Source organism: Meriones unguiculatus, chromosome 1 (genome assembly GCF_030254825.1).
Source record: "Meriones unguiculatus strain TT.TT164.6M chromosome 1, Bangor_MerUng_6.1, whole genome shotgun sequence".
Lineage (NCBI taxonomy): Eukaryota > Metazoa > Chordata > Mammalia > Rodentia > Muridae > Meriones > Meriones unguiculatus.
Genome location: NC_083349.1, coordinates 132,024,346 through 132,045,836, shown reverse-complemented (window position 1 = coordinate 132,045,836; position 21,491 = coordinate 132,024,346). Strand labels below are relative to the sequence as shown.

The 21,491-nt window shown below is 48.1% G+C and overlaps 1 protein-coding gene across 13 annotated transcripts in view; it reads right to left on the bottom strand.

Annotated features, from left to right (window-relative positions):
• Positions 1-21,491, bottom strand: part of Atxn7l1 (ataxin 7 like 1) — a 218,466-nt gene that overhangs the window by 137,704 nt on the left and 59,271 nt on the right. For all 13 annotated transcript variants that reach the window (XM_060366976.1, XM_060366950.1, XM_060366952.1 and 10 more), the window contains one exon: positions 5,493-5,597. In XM_060366976.1, the coding sequence (XP_060222959.1) occupies positions 5,493-5,597 (105 nt within the window). The remainder of the gene's footprint in view (positions 1-5,492; positions 5,598-21,491) is intronic.

Sequence of the window (21,491 nt, the reverse complement as noted above, 5' to 3'; positions counted from 1 at the left end):
TAGTAAGGGTCAAAGCTGAGACATAATCTAGACAAACTGATACTAAAAAGGCACCACTCACCCTGTGCCCTGTCCCACCAAGCTGCAGCCTGGGCTGGACAGCCCAGACAGATGGAGACCACTGCTGAGAGGAGTCACCATCCCAAAGCCAAGTAAACTGTTTTTGTTTCCTTCTTCCTATTACCCCAGCTGCATCATTTCACCTGTGGAGCTTTGGAGCCCTTGAAATCACTGACCTCTGGGTAGCAGACTGAAAGCACTGGACAGGCCCCGGGGGTGGTAGCTCACTCATGGTACCAAACCCACATGCAGCACAGACGCTTCTGGAGCAGTGTTAAACTGGCTATTGATGTCTGAGGCACCCGTCGGGGCACAGTGCTGGCAGCAGAGAGATGGTGGCCAGTCCTGGGAGAGGGCTATGCTGTACTCCTGGGAGGCACGATGCCTCTTGTCAGGAGACCCAGAGCTACACTGGAGCTTCATGGCCTTTCTAGGGCGATGACACCAGGGCCTAATGAGAATGTAAACCGATATTTGCGAAGTGCAATCCTCGAGGCTCCCGGCAGATGTAATCACAGCCAGGCAGACTACTCCTGTCTCCAAGGGTAGGAAGCCGCAGTGAATTACAGGCGTGAGCCACGGGCTGACCTCAGAGTGGCATCCCCTGAGACAGCAGGGAGCAAAGACAGGAAGTACTTGGCTAAAGTGGTTTTCCCTTTTTTTTTTTTTTTTTTTCGTAAGAAACGTGCAACTTCATAAAAAAAAAAAAAAAAAAAAAAAAGGAGGGGGAAGCACATTTTATTGACAAGAAAAGCTAACCTTTATTTCCTTACTCCACGGCAGCAAAGTATACATCCCTTCTCTTTTCCTCATGGTAGTTTTGCAGAGCAGGAACCGTCATTCTTACTTCCTAGGTGGGAAGAACCAGGCTCAAAAAGAAAAGTAGTGTAATTAGCCCAAGGCTGCACACTAGCAAGTGTGAGTCAGGATTTCAACCTCCACAACTCAGTGAGTTTTCCTTGATGACATTCTATTTTTTCCTATTGCTGCTGTGACATTGTGATGTCAGAGGAAGTATATATTTAGTCTCTGTCCCAAGTTCCTGGCAGATATTTAAATCTGTAACCTCCTTAGTGACAGGTGACATTAACAAGGGGGTGGGGATATCATCTTTTGTTGTGTTTGGGTCTAGGCTTCCCTTTCTTGATAGCCCTGGGATTTTCTGGAATAAGCATCCTTGTGTGTGCTGATGAGGTGACCAGGACTGCAGACAGTTTCAGTCTGAGGGCTGGTGCTCAGAACAACCACACACAAGTAGAGAACTGGGATTCTCAGTCCCTCTTCAACAGGGCTAGTGACTATACTAAACCCCAAAGCCCAGTGCTTTGAATCAGTGTGTAATGGAGCCTCCACAAACACTATGAGTGGCAAAGCTGAGAGAGTCTGGGAGGGTCAATGCGGGCAAGTGCCAGGGGTATAGCTCAACCGCACAGCAACAGAGGCGCCTGTGCTCATGACCTCTGACTCCACTCCACACATTTCTATGTGTCAACCTGATGCTCTGCCACATCATTTTTGACAGCATGAAGAGTTATAATAACAAGTTAGAGGTCAGCCTGTTTAATAACAAGTTAGAGGTCAGCCTGGTCTACATAGCTGGTTCTAGGACAGCCAGGGCTAGACAGAGAAACCTTGGTGTCTGTCTGTGTGTGCCTGTGTGTGTGTGAGAGAGAGAAAGAGAGACAGACAGAGACACAGAGACAGAGACACAGAGAGATAGAAACAGAGTAATCATAAGCAAAGTGTTTCCCTGAGCTCTGTGAGTCATTACAGCAAAGTGGGACGTGTGGAATCCCCGAGCCAAACAAAGCATGAGTAACCTTGGGAGCATTACCTGTGACTGCCATCTAAAATGGAGGACACCTCTATGGGACTGAACCTTTAACTCATGGGTCTACACTTACACTGCGTCGTGAGGGTCAGAATCCAGTTAAACCGTGGAAAGCGTGTATCTGGTGTGAGAAGTATTGACCGAGAAATAATTTTCTTCTACCATTTTCAGACAAGTACTCACACCTACAGCCATGTGTGCATATGAAGAAACACACACACACACACACACACACACACACACACACACGCACACACGCACACACGCACAGAGAAACGCATGCACAGAGAGAGACACCCTTTTTATTTTTTTCAATTTAGATCAAATGACCTGTACTCCAACATCGTGAATGTCAGCATACAGCTAAGGTGGCCTCATCCTGAGGGTGCTGGGAATAGTCCCAGAAGTGCAAAGGAATAATCCTAGCACCGACAGACAACTGCATGGTACGAGGTGGCAAGTGAACAAAGGTTTATGGATATCAGGAAGGAGGAATTCCCTCTACCCGTGGTGGGGGGCAGTGCAGAAAGATACCATGGAGAAAGGAAGGGGAAGAGGGGAAGGAGGGAGGAGGAGGTGTTGGTAGTTGTCCTGGGGAGTCAGAACAGTGGGTGGGGCTTGAGGCCCTGTCCCGTTTTTTTCTCCCTCCAAAACTCACTTTCCACATATATGCAGGGTTTGCGTGGGGCTTCCCACAGACAGGCTATAAGGGACAATGGCTCTGCGGCTACTTCCCTTGCTCTGAGAAGCCACTTGGACTCAAAACCAGGCTCTCTTCTGTCTTGCTTTGAGACTTTGGACACAGCACCCAACCTCTTAAGTTCCAGCTTCCTCAACTCCAAAACGGGTGTACCATTCACACCCACTCCACAGGGCTGCTGAAAGGGTTGTGTTTTCAAAGATATGCAAAGCACCTGGCATGTTGCCCAGCACTTAGCACAATGGCACTCTTATTAACTTACTGAAAACAGCGAGGCTCATCGCACAAGGTAAGGCCGGAAGAAGGAGGAAGAAGCTGTGCTGCACTGTGCTTGTTTGTTCTGGAGATCAAACTCATCTCAGGCAAGCCAGAGAGGCAAGCGCGCAACAGCTGACTTACAACTCCAGCCCACAAACACTCTCACAACCCAATGCTTCTGCCCCCATCTCTGAAAGTCTAGCACTGAAATCCGAACACAGGACACACGATGGTGTTGGAAGGTGGAGCCTGTGAGAGGCAATGACATCACAAGAGTGGAGTCCTCAAGGATGAGATTTGTACCCTTATGAGGCTCCAGGGAGCTCTTGCCCTGTATTCTGCCACGTGAGAATACAGTAAGAAGCAAGCCAGCAGCTAGAAGACAGTCCTCACCAATCTGCGATGCTGGCCAGCATCCTGACCAACCTCAGCCGCAACCTGCAGAATGAGGACTCAAGCTCTTGTTTCTAAGCAACCCAGCCTATGATACTGTGGTGTGGCAATCTAGACCGACCAAGGACCATCATGAAAGTATAAGAGACCTGAGGAGAGCTTTAAAAAACTACTTCCCTAAGACTTACCATAGTACTGAGCTGCACCTCCCATTCTCTCTGGCCCCTGAGAGATACCAGTTTTGTATTATTGGAACACACAACTGGAGGGTAAGTGACAGTTCTCTGCTTCAATTTGCCAAGTTATGGGTATGTCCCTATGGCTGTCTGTCAGCTGGTTCAGCAAAAGGCTCAGTGCAATTCCAGCTTCAAGTGATGAGGTCAGTAAGCCCAAAGCTCCAGACTAATTTCAGCCTATGCTCAGAACCAGTAGCCACCATGTCATTGGCTTTCTTCCTAGCTGAGACTCAGGTCCAGCACTGAAAGCTGGAGGGTTCAGAGGCCTGGGCATCAGTTACATCAAGCTTCCCCTTCTGCTTATAGGGCCCCTTTCCCTGAGGAAGAAGTGAGATCCTCATCCTTATCTGGATGCTCTCATCAAAGGCTGCTGGCAAGCTAAGTTCCCAGTGACAGTTCTGACAGCTTACAAGTGAGTGTCGGCCCTACCAGGGTGGAGCTTTCCCTCGTGTTCACTTTGGCATCCGAGTGGCAGCATGGGCCTCAGTGATGAGCACTCAGGACAATCTGGAGTCCTCACGAGCAGCAAACACACAGAGCAGTAGCTCACAGCTCTGCACTGAGGCACAGGCTGGTTGGGACCTCCTTGACACTGCCACACTTTTGATGGTGTACCTGTAGCCTCAGCTGGTAAGATCACTGCTGGGCCTCTGACAATCCCCCCTTCAGGAAGGTGTGAGCTTTTTTTCTCTTCCAGGCAAAGAGGCTCATTTGCTATAGAACACCGAACAAGGCCAGCTCTCATCTAATGCATGCTTAGCCCATTTATGCTCACATTGCTGGAAATGAGCATGCCAGCAATGGACACACACACATAAGTCACCTCCTCATGGAAGAGACAAAGAAATACTGTGCTGAACCCCACCTGTCATCACAACCCTTTGTGGAGTACTTCATAGAATCTCCTCTTCCCTGGACTAACTCAAAACAGGGCCCTCCAAAGCTCCAGTTCTCTGCCTACTCATTATGATCACAGGGCACAGTACAGTCGGCACCCGGCTTTTATCTATATGTAGATATCACAGACACATATTACCAACGCTCAGCTACTGTATTACCCAAACACATTTACTTCTTTTGTTTCATGACTACTTATCACAGCATGGTGATACTAAAAGGGGTAGGGGAAGTCAGAGCACAGTGCAAGAAAGGGGAAATGCGTGTAATTTGCAAAAGCACACTCAACATTATAATTGCTTCTTTTGTTCAAGCATAATGTTGAATATGCTCCAGAAACAACGGCAGAGGAGGCATTCGGATCCTGTTCATCCAAAGGGGTCACGGTTAAAGAAGACTAGAAAACACTGTCCTGGACCCACTGTACACGACAGCTGTGGGAATCATCTGCTCTAAAACTTGGCAAAGATAACGAAACGGCCACCCAGAGAGGCTAAATGACTTCTTGTTTAAGGGAGCTGTGTAGCAGTGTCACATGACTTCTGTCTGTCCCCATGTCCCCCTGTACTGAGTGGAGTACATAGCTTGCTACTGATGAAGTCAAGGAATTCCTCACAGCCTCAGAGCCCGGATATTAAGATACTCAGGGAAAAATTATTTCTTAAGCACACTTTACAAAGAGGGGAGAAGACCTCCTCTTGAAAGGACAAGCAGAATAGGAGGTTTTACCTACGTCCTGAGAGCAGCATCCAATGCCAAGGACACTGTGGCCTCTGTGGCTCCAGCCTCCCTTGTGTGTGCAAATCTGGGGAGTCTTTTCTGTAAGCCCCTTTTGGGGGGGACACAGCAGGATGTTTCCTCAAGCCATTATTCTCCCTTCTTCTCGGCTCCCTGTAAAGGCTGCCACCAAGGCACACAAAGGTTTCAGCTTAGTCTCATCTACCAAGGCAAGCTACAGGCTTTCTCTGTTTGCTCTGACAGGAAGGAGCAAGCGAGCTGGAGGACTGAGCTCCCATCAGGTCCCCTGTGTGCAGAGGCAGCAGCCCCAGGCCCACCCAGCTGGGAGCTGGGGGTCACCGGCTATCCATGCATCCACCGGGCGCAGGAGTCCACTTACCGCAGTGCGACTGGAAGACCTGTGGCTTGACAACCTGATTGCAGGCACTGCACACAACCAGATAGAAGTCATCATGTGCTGGATAATGGCCAAATAGGTGCATATCTGGGGGAGAAATGAAAACAGTCGTTTTGTAGAGAAAAAAAAGCAATTAAGTCTCAGAAGGTATACAGTTTCCTCTTGGAATTTCTTCCAGGGCAAGATTTTCAAAAGACATACATAGACACAGGGGAACACAGCTTGTCACCACATAGCTACCCAACTTGCAAAGAAACCAAGGCCTTCATGAACCCCTCCTTATCCCCACCCCACCCTGGAAGCTGCCTGTGATAGCTACCAATCTGTTTGGCAGTGTCGGGGAACGACAGAGACAAACGCCACAGCTCAGCCTTGATTGCAGGACTGTGTCAAGCAGAGAGGGAAGAATAGGGCTGGGGTTGAGAAGGGAGTCACCTTGGCCTCAGCTGAAAGGCGCAGCAAGGGCGAAGGGGTCTGCTGAGTGAGCAGCCTGTTCGCCGCCATCACTGCTTGAGCTTGCTACCGTTCACTTGGTAAGGAACTCCTCAATATACCAGGGACTGCGTCAGGAGCCAGGGGAGTAAGACTGGGGCCGCTGCTCTCCTGCAGCTTATGGTGGCAGAAAGAGGGGGCATGGGTCAGATGGCCACACTGGCTGTCACGGGTGTGGTGGTGCCAATGGCTGCAAGAACACGTCCTGAGAAAGCTTGACAGGTAAGCCTCACTTAGTCCGAGGAAGCAGGGAAGCCAGCTGAGGCCTGAGCATGAGGGAGTAGAGAAACCCCTCTAGTGAGTGGGAGGGTGGTGGAGGGGGTGTTCAAAGTTTAAGCCAAGGAAGGAGGTTCCGTACCTTGGAGGCGGCTCTTGTTCTTTTGGTTGAGATAGAACAGGGAGGGGGTTGGGGCGAAGCTGGCAAGGGGCCAGAAGCTATATAGCTGTGCAGACCAAGGAAAGGATTTTGATTTTGATATTAAGGTCAAAGAGGAGCTACTGAGTATTTTGAAGCAGAGATGTAAAGCAATTAGACAGCTACTGTAAGGGGAAAAAAAAAATCAATGTCAGAGCATTCATCTGAGACACGAATGCCTTTGTCCACACACAAATTGTGCACGTGTTAACAGCAGTGTTCTTCATAATAGGCAGTAAGTGGAAACCCAAACGTCCACCAGCTGATGAACGGATAAACAACAAATAGAACACTGTCCATCAACAAATAGGACAGAGGTATGTTACATGCTTTCAACATGAACAAACCCTGGAACCATCATAGGAAAAGGAAGCAGACGCCAGAAGGTCATGATCTGTATGTTTCCATTTATGTGAAAGGTCCAGAGCAGGCAAATCTACACAGATAAGTAAGTAACTGCTTACTTTGGGCTTGGGAAAGGTAATAGCCACAGGGTGAACGGCTTACTGAGGACAAAGGAAATTTCCTAAGATTGCTAGTACAAGACCCTGAAGCCATGGACTTACATGCTTTAAATGGGAGATTTGTATGGTATTCAAATTACATCTCAGTAAAGCTGTCAAACAAATAAAGGCCAGTTCTGAGGAAACCTGTGGTCATATCTCATATGCTACTGACAGGGCCCTCCCTGAAGGGCCAGTCTACCTGACTGGCCCCAGGTGAGTTACTTGGGCTCTAACAGTAATATGCACGAAGGTGCCATGGCTACACACCCATCACCCTATAGCCCACCTACCAGATTCAACCTGTGTCTTTAATGAACCCCCATCCCACAACACATGATAGCGTCCCAAAATTCTAGCTCAGGACAGAAGGATGAGCTGAGCTCCTCGTGCTTTCAACAGCTAACCACCCAAAGGATGGACAACCCAAAGATGACCTCTCAGCAAGCCTGTGCTCTGCATCCCTTCCCAGTCCTGCTGTTTCTATGGCCATGGATGCAGCACTGTTTCCCTGTGTTAGGGAGCAAAAACCTCCACTCCCATGGAGGAGGCAGGGGGAGTCAGTCTCACAGCAGGGACTGGAGATACAGGCTGAAGTGAATCTCTAACTTGGGAGTCCCTGCAGGGGAGCCCCTTGGGAACTGGCCTCTGCACCTCTACGTCTGTCTAAGAGGTCTGTACATACCTCCGCCAGAGTCTTCAGAGGAACATTATTAGTCAACCTCAGAGGAGGAGAGGGTGGAAGAGAGGGAGCCTGTGATAGGCCCACCTGGGGTGCAGGCTGGGGCCTGAGCTATAGCACCCAGCTGCACGCTTGTAAAGGTTAGGGGTTGTTTATTTGATGAGAAGAACAGAGTTGAGCAGCCTTGGGATTCTTCTGAAACAAACGAAGTTATGAAGAAATAAAAGGATTTTGTTAATCAAAACACACACACACACACACACACACACACACACACACACACACCACTAAAGCATTACCAAAAATGTCTCAAATGCCTCTTGAGGTAGCAGCTGTGCCAAGTGCTGGAAGGCTGGGACCAGACCATGAAAGATGTGAAGGGTGTTTCTGAGAACCTGTTGTCACGCCTTATGATCATCATTCAATGCTCCATTCTTTAATATTCTCAGAGATCTGAAGAGCCCATGCCCATCTCCTCACTCCTAAAGACAAACCCTCCACCACACACACACAGCCCCTCACCACACACACACCCCTCTGGGTCACTGTCCAAGGTACACAATTAGGCTGGTTCCAGACTATGGTCTCCTAAGTGTGGGTTCCCCTCAGGTCCTTCTGCAGCAGAATTTTCTTGTACTCTCTCTCTGCAACTCTTTCAGCTTTGCACTGCTCTACTCAGAGCGCATCTCCTGTGAAAAGGGAAAGGACCAGCTTGCTTATGCCACAGCAAGCCAACCTCAGGATTCCTCTGCAACCTGCCCAGAATCCGGGATGCAGGCAACCTGCAAATGTGGGATTTGGATTCCACAAGACAACTGCCCTCCACACACACATACACACACACACACACACACACTTCACATAACTGGTGTTCTAAGCCAGTGTGTTGTTTTGTCAGAGTAATAAGAACAAAGGATGAAGAAGAAAAGACAGAGTAAAAAAGTAATGCACTGGGCAAAATGCTAGCTACTCAGTATTCCCTCTCTTAATTTATCCCCTAAGAAAAACATTGAGTTAAAAACAAAACAAAACAGTGGCGTGCTGATGTGAGCTTGTAGCAGTGTTTGAGAGCAAACATGTCTGCCTAGCTCCATGTTCAGAGTTGTTTCTGAGGTAGTTTGAAATCATCCCCCAGGGAATATTTATACCACAGAAATAGGCAAACAGTGTGACCCAGACCTTTGCTTTTGGAGGGCTTGCTGTTAAACATTTACCAACTCAGTACTGAATCTGAATGGGCAAAAGGTGAAGTCCTATATGCGCCACACCCAATGGTAACCACTGGGATGTGCAAATATTACCTGTTACTCTTCATCATTAGCCTGTGCGGTCAATGCTTCACTTCCCAAACACAGAAATAAAGGTAAAAGCAATTTGCCAGTACTCCTAAGGCAGAATGAGACTACAGGCCACCAACTCCAAAGCCAGTGTTCTATTCTTTAGCAAAGCACTGCATCTTTAATAACGGAGCAAGGTCCCATTTTACAGATGAAGAAATCAACACGAAAGGCTTTATGGTTTGAACCTGGCTTTTCCTAAGATTGACGTGAATTTTCATTGCAACTGTGGCAGGGCTGGGGTTGAGTGAGTTAACGGGCCAGAGTGAAGACTGCGTTTCTCATAGTCTGAGGGTCCATCTCACAAAGGCAGGTTATTAGAGCATCAGTCACCCTTCGTGCTTTCCCTTCTCCATGTACAGTCTCTGACCTTCTACATTCTACCAATGCAATGCAGGTCCCTCACCAGACATAGCTGTGTTGCCCAGCACTCCCAGCCTTTAAACAGTGAGCCAAATAAACTTCCCAGGTTCCAGTATCTTACTGCATTAACAAAATGGACTAAGACAGAAGAATTGCCTAAACAACCAGCAGGCTCCCTAGGACTAAGGAGTGTGTAGTGTACACACAGTGGGTACTATGGATGTGGGCTTGATTCACAGCCTGGGGAGAACAACACATCACATCATGCTTCTCACTCTGGTGTGCAACTAAACACGTGAACTATTTATTTCAGGATTTTTCCAGTGAATGTTTTTGGACTTCTGTTGACCACAGGTAACTGAAACCATGAAAATCTAACATGGGATAAGAAGAGACTAGTGTATTTATAAAACAGAAGCCATCACTCACTACATTCCATATTATCCACCTTTCCTTAGAGAACTGGTTGTTAAAAAACAAACAACAACAACAACAAAATAAACTTAGCCCCTCCTGACATCACACTTTCCTGTATTCATCATGCCACACTGCGATGTGGACAAACTTTTGTGAACCAATATAAGATTATATTTATGACATCAATTATCATCTCAAGAATTTCCAGAACGGGCACCTTCATCACTTCCTGCCTGGCCCTCAGGTTCTCATCTGAACTGCCTCCATCCCAGATGGCAGAGGAGGCAGGGCAAGAGCTCAAGAGATGCAAAGTTTGGGGCAATAAAATGATTCCCATGAAAGTGAAGTAATGGCTCTGGTTTCCCCGAGCAGTTGATAAACTGCTTCTAAAGTCAATACTGAGAATGAAATCGATAGAATGCGGATAGAGTTTTGATCAAGATAAACATCTATGGAGAATTCTTCTGCTAAGTAAACTGTGAGCGCATAAACCAGTTCACAGCCAGTTGTTGAAAATGGCTGCGGTCAGGGGAAGGGCAGGTGGCATCTCCAGTTCACGATGCGTGCAGCACTTATTGTGGAGGTGGGGACACGGCTGGCTGTACGTATCTGAGATCACACTAGGTGCTGTGCACTTTGGAGTTTGCCCTGGACACCTTGCAAAGCTCAGGACCTGGACATTAAGAAGCAACAAGTGGAGAAGTCTGGAAAGAGGAGACTCAGCAAGGAGGGAGGAAGGGCAGGGTTCTTGTGCATTGGGGATCCCACTCCAAGTCCAGGATGCACAGGGAAGCTGCAGGAGCAGAGTGCTTTGAAGGCATCTGAGAGGCTTATTGGCAATCGATGCTACCTGTGCTCAGGAGAGAAAAATCCCACAGTGGGAAAAAGATGACAACCTTGAAGTTTGATGTCATGGAAGAAATAGTAAGTCCCTAGGAAAGGGCCTTCAGTTTCCCCAAAAGTCTTTCCAGGGTTGTGAAAGCATTCTAGGCATAACAGGAATTGTAAAATGTCGAGGTGGCACCCTCCACAGGTGTGTATACACATGTATACTATAGCATATAGAAAATAGTTTTGCAACACTTAAACATGTTTCCCTTTGAAAAGTTAATTTACTCTAAAAATATTGTTATGAAAATAAATGTTAACTTTCACACATTCAGCCTCTTTACAGAAAGGAGATGTCAGTCACAGAAGTCAGAAGAAGTTTATGTCTTACTCTAGGTGGCAGCTGCCCTCTCGGATCTTTGGGCAAACTAAGAGGGCAAGTGCCACAGGGTTTCCTTGGAAAGATGGGAGGCGAGGGGCATAGAAATGTCTCCACTTTGCTACAACAGAGTGATTTTGTTAGCTAACTCCAACATCTTTTTACATCAGTGCTTCTCAACCTGTGGGTCATAACTCCTTTGGGGGTCGAAAGACCTTTTCACGGGGGGTTGCCAAAGATCATCAAAAAACACAGATATCTACATTATGATTTATAACAGTAGCAAAATTACAGTTATGAAGTAGCAACAAAAATAATTTTATGGTTGGGGCATGCCACAACGTGAGGAACTGTATTAAAGGGTCGCAGCATTAGGAATGTTTCGAAGCAAAACTCTCTAGGGTCTTCCCATGACCACGAAGCTTGTACTTCCTCTTTCCCCAGCAATGCCGAGCTCCGCTCTAGAAAGCGGCGTCCAGTTTCTCAGAATTCTGAAAACCAAAGCCTGTGTGCTTCAAAACTAGCAGGATCTGGAAAGGGAGGCCGGAGAGGAGGCACTGGTGCCTGTGGAGGCCAGAGACAGCCTGAGGGGCACAGGTGCTGAGAGCCACTCCTCTCTTCTCACCCTCCCAGGGCTTGGTGGCACATATTGCCTGCCTGGCAGCCAGGTGCTAGGAAACACAGGGAGCAAATAGAATATCACATAGTTGCTTGAATGTCCTCTCTGGGTCCCCAGCCCCAGATCAACAAGGACATAAGAGAAGGTCCTTTACAGGCAGTCACTCAAAGTGTGTGGAGCTCAAGAGGCTGCACTAACCCACCCGAGTCTTCCTTGGGCTTTAAAAACACAGTGCCCGGTAGCTGCACCTGGGGTTGGCACCCCAAGTTTAAGTTCTGGCTCTACCATTTGGCATGATAATGCCCTCAAAGCTGCACTTCTGCTTCTGGAAAAGAATGACATATTCGTCAAAGAGCTGGCACGCAGAAGAGATCTTCTATGGTCCTCTTATCTCTCAGAACTGACCTGATCCCTTCCCGGGAAAATGTCCGCCCTTCCCTCTGGCACAGCCTCCACTCAGCAGTGAGAAGAGGACTTCCGGCCTTATGTCTCTGATTCCCACCATGATGAGGTCTTCTGAAAGACAGCATCTGTGATGCATTGCTCTTGAGATCTTCGGCGGCCAAACAGCCTGGCACACAGTAGCTGCTTAATCAATGCTAATACATCAACCAGGCTGAAGTTCCCTAGAAGATGATTTATTTCCCATCCTCCTTCATCTTCTCTCTCAAAGGGGACATAGTAAATGATAATAAATTGCCCCAATAACCATGTTGTTATCTACATTACAAAGTTAATAATTTTATCAATTCATTCATTCTGTGAACTCCTTGGAAGACAAGAACTTTGTGAACCTAAGGAAGCTGCAGGTGGCCCACGTTAGTGAAGAAGTGGTCTGTGCTCATCTCAGCATGCAAAGTGTGCAAAAGGCTGGGCCCTTCTAGAACTGACAGTCACTGCTGCTTCCTTCTCTCCTCCCTAGCAGGGACCCCTTGGAGCTGGTACTAGGGGTGGGCTTGGGTGTTCCATTATTTTTTTTTTGTTTTTTGTTTGCTTCCTGATTTAAGCAGCTCTTTACTTCAAGACCATGTGTCATCCAAGGCCTGGACTACCTAGACTTTTCCAACCTTTCCCGTCTTAGCTCTAACCTGTGTGATCCTGTGCCAGCACACAGTCAGGTTCAGTTCAGGGTACATTGTGTCAGCCTGTGTCAGCCTGTGTCAGCCTGTGTCAGCCTGTGTCACCTGGCAGAGACCAATGACTGGCCAGCTGGGCAGTAATGACCTTGGCAGCAAGGAGATTAATTTTGGAAAGGGCTCCTCCTTGCTTATACCTCACAAATCTGACACTAAAAATGTTCTTCTGGATGCAAAACCAGCCCTGGCTCTTGCAAGCAGTTACGGGGCCACCAGGCTTCTCCGTGTCCTCTCCTACGCACCCTTATCCACCACCCTAGCCAGCCACTGGTAGCCCCTGGCCTATTAGTCTCTGCTCTAGCCTTCAGGACAGAAGAGGCACATGAAGCCACTTGGGCAGGTCTCTGCGTGTCCTGGCCAAGGCTTCTCTTTCAGCAAGAACTGCTTGAGCTTAGAGGTCAGCTGTGCAGACAGGACAGCTCTACTTTTCCCCTCCCCCTTATCAAGTTGGTCCCAGAATCCATGATCTGTGTGAAGGCCAAGAGTAGGTAAGCACAGCATGTTCAGCCCAGGGCCTGTCAATGAAAGCTTCAGAGTCCACTATAACTCCAGGAGAAAGAAGCATCAGTTTATGGGGTAAGACCTCAGTCCCTCTGCCTGGCTTTCTTGCCGAGAACACTTTAAGAATTGAGGAGAGAGGCCTATGAATACTTTCCAGAGCCACCCCCAGACCCCACCCCCTTTCTTTTTTCTGCTCTATTTAAATTTCATGCTTACTTATTCTTTAAGGACTATGGTTGGGAATTTTTTTTTCCTCAACTCTTGCTCTGTAGGCCTTGAGTGAATGAATGAGTGAATGAGTGAGTGAGTGTGTGTGTGTGTGTGTGTGTTCAGAAAACTTTAAGAGCTTGCTTGTAGGAGGCCAGTTTCCAGCAAATTCTGGAGGGCGATTTCTACCACTTCCATCTGTGCTGCTTCTTGGGTTCAGGTTGGGTCTTCTGACACTGTATATGACACCCTCCGTGTTTCTATCCTCCAGCCCCACCATAAAGAGATCTTTGTGAGGCTAAGGGAGAAACCGTATTTCAAGGAACAGGGCAATTGGTTTGTGAACTGGGAAGTAAACGACTCCCTTGTTTTTCCTTACAAAGAAGGTTTGAACGCAGCCCCGCTAAAACACAAGTGTTGGAAACCCAATCCCCAGCACAACATTGTGGCCCTTAGAGTTGAGTGAGTTGCCAGGGCAGAGGACAAACACTGTCACCACAGCAGTGGGATAGTGATTGCAGGAGTGAGTTCCAGACAAAGGGACAGGTTCCACCTCTCTCCTCCTCCTCCTCCTCCCTTCCCTGCCCACCCCATTCCAGAAGGGGCTTGTTGCCTTCCCTCCTCGCACCATGGTACCGCCCGCCAAAAAGGCCCGCAAGATCTAGGGTCCCTTGACCTTGCACTTCTAAGCCTCTAGAACTGTAAGAAAGAAATTACTCTGTAAATCAGCCAGTCTGTGATAATTCCATTATAACAACAGAAAATGTACTAAGACATGGCCAGAGAGGATTCTCAGGCTGAACACGAATGTGCTATTAGAACACCTTAAGTGGTTCATGGGAAAATCAATGGCAACATCTGCTTTCATGTCTGCTCATCAAGGACACTTCACTCTCTCCTAACTGTGGCTAGAGGATGGACTCACTGCTTTCTAAGTCCCTTTTCGGATCCTTAGTTCTGTTAGATGGACCGAAAGGAAGAGTGCCAAGAAAAGGTGGGTGAGAAAGGGGAAATGGACACGCCCATTGCAACAACAGAAAATCTCTATAAAGAGCAAATGAGCATAAATCAGAGTGCCTGTTCTTGAGAAGTGTTGGGGGGGGCTCTATCTGCTTATTCACCCATCACCTCTGTATGCCACAGGAAGCACTCAATGATTTCGACCTTGTGATTCTGAGGCAGATGTAACTTGGCCTCCCACCTGTTTTATTTGCTATACTTTGGGGGTGAAGTGAGCAAAAGTAAGACACAGTTTTAAAATCAATCACTCAATTAAAACTTAAAAACTTAACCATCGACAAGTGAATTCGGCTGGTCTTTGGGGTTACAGCAGAGCTCAGAAGAGCCTTGACTGGGCTGATGCCCACTGTCACTCCTCCAGCATGTCACAGCTCTGTGCATGCACTCAGCATCAGGTGGAAGTCTGTGAGAATTTCCTTGCAAGGCAACAGAAGCCAGACTTCTCTCTGATATGCAATTGGTCTTTTTGCTTTAAAAAAAAAAATGGCTTCATGAGGTCAGCCATCATGCTTCATATCCCTTGAGGGCTGAGAGGCTCTTATTGTAGGTGTAAACAAGACAGAAAGGTCAGGGCAGGGGTCAGGAATGGGTGATCAGCTGCCTTTGAGAGTCAAGCCCACGCCATTTTTTGAGTACCTCAACAGTCTTGCTAAGACAAGGACTCGGAAGGAAGCCATTCTCTCTGGTTCTGCTGCCATTACTGATAAATGCAGCACCCAATAGCCTCCAACACACACACACACACACACACACACACACACACACACACACACACAGAGAGAGAGAGAGAGAGAGAGAGAGAGAGAGAGAGAGAGATGGAAACTCTTGCTCCCACATAGCAACTTAAAAGACTTCTTGAATGACAGGTTGCAGAAGCATGCTGAAAGTAGAACCCACGAAGAAGCCTGTGGCTGCTCATGAACACAGGGAGGCAGATGTGGCTAGCCCTTCTCCGGTGGCACTGTGTGAGCGTAGGCTCTGCTGATAAGTTGATGCTACAGAAGTCATCCAAAAGATATGATAGAGATGAATAACCCACATAGGCAAGAAAATATGGACCAGACAAATCTCTCCATCATTTCAGATATGCTATCCCTGGCTCCATGATGGAAAGCTACCTCAGAGTTCTATTTGTAGGCAGAAACACAACAAAGAGATACTCTCCAAGAGTCTATAGAGTCCAGGATCTATGGATGGTCCCAGATATTCTTAATAAGTTTGTAGCACTGGTGAGCTGACTTTTCTGTGGAGGGCACACGGCAAAGGACCCTTGACGTGATGGTACTTGTTAGTGTCTCCAGGCAGAAAGCAGAAGTGGCTGTGGTTTATCCAAACTTGCAAGGCAATGGCCTGCCCCCGGAATGCCATTAGTCAAGACTGCAGAACAATCCAAGCACCCTTCAAGATTGCAATGGTATTGCCAGGGCTCAGGGGGTGCATGTGCCATCTGGCCCCATCAAAAGAAGTGTGTCCGCTGGGCAGAGCTGGTGGCCGGTGGAAAGGATCTCTTTAATAGTCCTGAATCAGTGCGCAGAGCACTTAAGCTCTTGGGGCAGTTGGATGGGGGATATCCCCGAAAGCCTTAAGGCAAAAATAGCTCCAGCCTCTCCAGCTGGGCCAGCCACTGTGCCAGGGCCCATGAGAGGCAGCAATACTTCTCCTCTCTAAGAGAACAAAAACAATCACCCACCACACTTGGGCTGTTCCATCCTGTCACTCACTCGACAACCCACTGTAACAGCGCCTGGGCTTATAGCAAGCAGCCACCTTCCGAGCTGCTGTGAGCACGGAGGCCTGGGGAGAGCGAGCTGTAGGGAGACAGGGCTACAAAGGCTGTTTTAAGGTAATGGAAAAGAAGATCGATCAGATGGAGGAGAAAACCATCTCTTTGATCGCAAATCAGGCATCAGACTAGTTACGGGCCGAGGTGAGAAGGGAGCCTGGGAACAGGGTGGGTGAGCCCCTGGAATCTGGTCCTAAGCTTCCATCAAGCTCTCCCACTGCCTCCCTCGCACCCCCTCAGAGTCTCCACAATTATAAGGAGTCCTGAAAGGGTCTGCTTTAGTGCAGCCTCACCCGGGAATCCTCTATTCCCACAGACACAACTCACTCTTTCTCCACATGTACTCAGCCTTTTGCCTCTTACTGTTGCCTTCAGCTAATTCCATGTAGGGTCTGAGGGTGTTTCTGGATACATCAGTCTTCCCCACTTAGGTTTTATTTACAGGCTCAGATGTTTAACAGTCAAAAACGAAGACTGCCAGAAACAAGCTCAAATGTTTAAATAAGTACCAAGGAATCAAAGCTGTCTTACATTAGCCTAAGGGACCGCTGAAGAGATTCAACTGGGGTAGAGAAAGGAGCAGCAAATGCCTGCTCTGTCCCTAGCTGGCTGTGCAGCACCTATCAAGTGGTAGGACTGACCTCTCTGGGTCTACCTTCTGGAAGACAGTAATCACACCTTCCCCACAAGGTCGCTGCCTGGATTAAATGAGATGCCTTAGGCCACTGTTGGTTGGCATCTTACACTCAATTAAGTTCCCACAGAACTGAACTGAGCTTCAGCCCGAATTAGCCAGGCTGTAAGCCAAAGACCCTCAGAGGAGCATTGTTCTTCAGAGGCAGCTCAGCGCTGTGCCTACAATACAGGCTATGGAGTCAGGCTGCCTGGCTTTGAATCCTGGCATTGCCTCCTTGGAAGATGGCTCTGGCTCCCCCATTTTGCCATCTGTAAAGTGGGGCTGGTTGTACCAGAGATGTTGTTAGGGTGAGATAGGGCAGCGTGTGTCTGTTGTCTGGCACACAGACGCTCTTCATTAACCAGGTTCTGCACGGTGAGACTTTGAGAATAACAGTCCTCTCGTTCCGCAGTGTCACAGTGAGTGATGAGAGTAAAGTCACGGTGTCAAAAGTCACTAGACCTTGAGCTGTCACTAGACCTAAGCCATGGGGTAAGTAAACAGTAGGGTAAGGTTTCTTCAGACGTAACTGCTATCTGGTATTTGCTTTGCCACAGATGCCTGGACTCTACTGCATCAGACCCCCGAGACTGAGTCCACTAGGATGCATTTTTATTTTTATTTTATTTGTTTATTTCTTTTCACAATTAATTAATTAATTATTATTTATATGTGAGTGTGTGCGTGTCCGCGGTGCTGGAGACTAAGCTCTGGTCCTTTGGAGGAGGAGCAAGCACTGTGCTCTTCACCACAAGCCATTTCTCTAGTCCCACTGATGCAGCTTTAACAAGCCCTTCAAGGGATGTGATAACACTGAAAGTTAACCAATCATTGTCTTGTCATGACAGCTCCTCAAGAGGAGACAACTGGTTACAAGATACCCACTGGTTACCCAGGACCAGAACTTCTGGCTGTTAGGATTTCAAGCTTGAGAACTCTGTGCTTAAACATGGTCCAGGGTATTCTATTTAGGACCTTGGTTGTTTTGGGAATACTGAAAGCCTAGTTTCTGCAAATCCACCTAAATAGAATGCTAGCAATGTCCTGATGTTTTTATGCTCACCTCTTGGCGCAAGAGAAAACCTCCTCTGTGCTCTGTGGTCAGACACTAATCCCAGTGTCAGGCAGGCCATCTGGCAAGTAACAATCTCAGCATCCACGTGGAACTGAGTCAAAGCATGGATGCTTCAGGCCAAACCCTCGTCTCCACCAGACAATCAACCGTGTTCTGAGGGCTGCCCAGTGGCCTTCAGACCCCAGGTATGACCTATAATGCACAGGCAGACTTTCTACATGAGGTTTTACCGGGGTTCGACCTGGGGTGGCCAGCCATGCTTCCGCCCCATCACTGGCCTGTGGCTCACACACCCCAGCTGGCTTTTAGAAGGTCACACATCTGAATTGTCAAGCCTGCAGCCCTGTCTCAGCTGATCCGCTGCAGAAGCACAGATCCTTCTTCTGAATTTCTCCACTCAGCAGTCAGGTGAGCAAAGGGAATGCAATCCAATTTTTCAGTAAATCCTACTATGTTCTGAAAGGACATGGTTTGAAAAATCTATTTTTGTGCTTTTGTTTACTTAAGGTCTGCAATGCCTGGGGAGCTTTTTCATAGTGCCATGGAACTGCCTCTTGCCGAACACACACACACACAAAAACATTTAAAAGAAAAAAGACCTCACCTTCCTGTAATAGCACCAACAACAGTCCAGGTTCACATGCCAAAGGGACTTTACCTCCTGACCCTAAATTCCAGATGGCAGGGAACCCTTCTAGCAGCCCGGCTCTGGTGTGTAACTCCCCCTTGCAGGACTACCCAGAGCTTACTCATTCAGCTTTTCTTGACTTAAGCACTGATTTTTTTTTTTTTAAATACAGAAACACAACTCTCTTGCTAGTATGTGTGCCCACTCTTCTGGTGGCTTGGCAGTACAAACTGCTGGGGGTTGAGGGTCCTGCTGCATCTTGGAATGATCTTGCTTCCAGAAGGATTAAGTGCTCAGATGAGGTGTTAAAAGCTCTTCAGTCTATACATGGCTTGGGAGTTGCCTATATCGAGGACCTTAGACCCAATCCTAGCTTTCTGCTCCTGCATCAGGTCCACTTATTTGGGTCAGTATCCAGCCAACTTCAAATGAGACTCCACAGTTTTGCACACAAATTTCGTGCCTGACCTCCCCCTCCCCCCAGACTCCCCCATCCCATCACGGTCAGGGGTGGACAGTATGTGCATTCAAAGCCTTCTTCACTGCCCTGTTTCCCTCACGGCTTCCCAGCCGTGGCCCCACCCCACACAGATGCCTTGATTTCATTCATTGCTGCTAGAGATCAAGGTAGGAGCTGTGTGCAATATCCTTAGTGCTCTGGGCCTCTGTCACAGCCCTGTCAAATCTCTCTGGGGCTCCTAAGCACCTGCCCCGACTGGGGAAGTCAAACACATCAGGTTTACTGTGCCACACTTGAGTACCACGGTCTCTCAGGACGTTTCAAGGACAGACACCTGGGCCCAGACAGACTGATGGAATTGGAGATTGTGAAGGTGAGTTCTGGGAACCTGCAGTTTGGAAGAGAGCTCTCTGGGTGAGTCTGATGCAGCTGTTTGACCCTCACCAGGTGGGATTTCCCAAAAGATACCCCCCTCCCATAGAAAGAGCCTACTAGTTTAAGCATTTTCATCCTCTGATTAACTGGGCTAAAGAAGGAATGCACACAGTGGGAAATACCCATCTGGTTTGCTGGTCCAGCCAACTGACACAGGGCTACAATACTGTCTCAGCTCTAGTGCAGGTGGGTAGTTACCAGCCAGTCACAGGAAACAGCCCTGAAGAGATCCTCTACAGGCAAGAAACCAAGAGGGCCTCACCCTGAACTTCAATAGTCAGGACTCCTGCCAGCTCTGGTCAGACAGAGACTTGGGTTGTCCTTAGTCACACACCTCAGGCAGCCATAGCCCCAGCTGTGCCCCTGAGGATGACAGATGTGGCCTAGCCTCTTCTCACTTGGAGGCAGAGATTTCTCACAGCACAGAATGCTTTTTTAAGATAAGCAACAGCCTTCTCAGACCCTTTCAGTCCAAGAAAAGCAAATCTTGAACCCTGAAGTGAGTATCTGTCATGCCTACAAAAGTGACTGCTTAAGGTGGCTGCTGTCCCTGGTGATCCCAAGCATTATGCCTAGAGGTGAAGAGCCAAGAAGTCCATGTTTAACCAAGACACGGAACACTGGCTATGCCCTGTGGAGGGAGAAGGGGAAATACCTCCCTAGGACCTCTCCCTGCCCCAAGGAAAGTTACTCTTCTATTCCAACTAACAGGAGAGGGGTAGGTTTCAGGGCAACCCAGGAAGCCTGGAGTACACTAGCTGGACAGATATTTACGGTAAGATTTATTGATAAAACAATAGCATTGAGTACATCAATCAAAGCAGCCAACCTACACTTCACGCTAGGCGCTGCGCTGCGTGCTTTTTACAGATCATTTCATTTAACCCTCTCAGTAGCCCATGGGGAAGATCCTACCTCCATTTCAGAGATGAGGAGCCAGAGGCTTAGACATTAAACTGTCTGCTTTCCAGACCCTGATTGGGACTAGTGGAAAGCACATTTGAAACCTGACTAATAACACGCGGCTCCTAGGCGGTTCTGCCTGTCCAAAGAGGATCTGGCTCAGAGAAACGGAGGCAGGCAAGAGAAGTGCCCCAACTTTGAGGCCAGTTATGAATACAGTGTGAAGAAGTATTAACCAAATGTCCAGTGAGCAAGAAAGAAGGGAGCTGGGCGGTGGTGGCTACACAGAGAAACGCTGTCTCAAAAAAAAAAAAAAAAAAAAAAAAAAAGAAGAAGAAGAAAAAGGAAGGAAGGAGCACAAACCAAAGCCTCTGTCTACAGCAAGGAGTCAAGATTTACTTAAAACAGGGCAGAGAGCAGATCACACAGAGCTATGCTGTTTAGACAGAGGACAGACCAGCACAGACAGAACAAGAGTGCAGCAGAGGGCCTGAAAGGGCCTGGAAAATAAACAGGAGCTCAAGCTGAGCCCTTCCTCAGGGCATTCATGTGGGCAGAGAGAGGGATCTTAGCAGGGCTTTGGGGAGAAAAAGGGAACACTCTTGTCTCCCTCCGGGGCTTGAATATGTGTGCAGGAAGTACCAAAGGCAGGCAGCTGACGGCACTTATGCCCGCAGTGTGCCGGGAAAGCCGTTACTGTTCCTCCCTACTGCCCTCCTCCACTCGCTGGCCCGTTTGTTCAACCTGCACTTGCTGTCATTGAGTGAGATGTTTCTGCCCTCAAGGAACTCAGGCAATTTGGGGAGGCAGGCCTACACACATAATGCAATAGAGTAATAAACAAGGTAAACAGAAAGCTCACCATGTTTGGGGGCAAGGCCTCACCAAGGTGACCCAGGGCTGGGTTCTGACATATAAGCATGAGTGCTGGAGGCTGTGTGTGTGTGTGTGTGTGTGTGTGTGTGTGCGCGTGTGCGCGCGCGCACTAGGGGTGTCCCAAGTAGAGGCAAGAACAAGAACAATAAAATGTGTTTGGTCTAATAGGTACTATGGATAGATTACTATACTAGAGAAGTTTCCAGGAACAAGGGCAAGCCTGCCAGAGAGGGCAGAAGAGGAGCG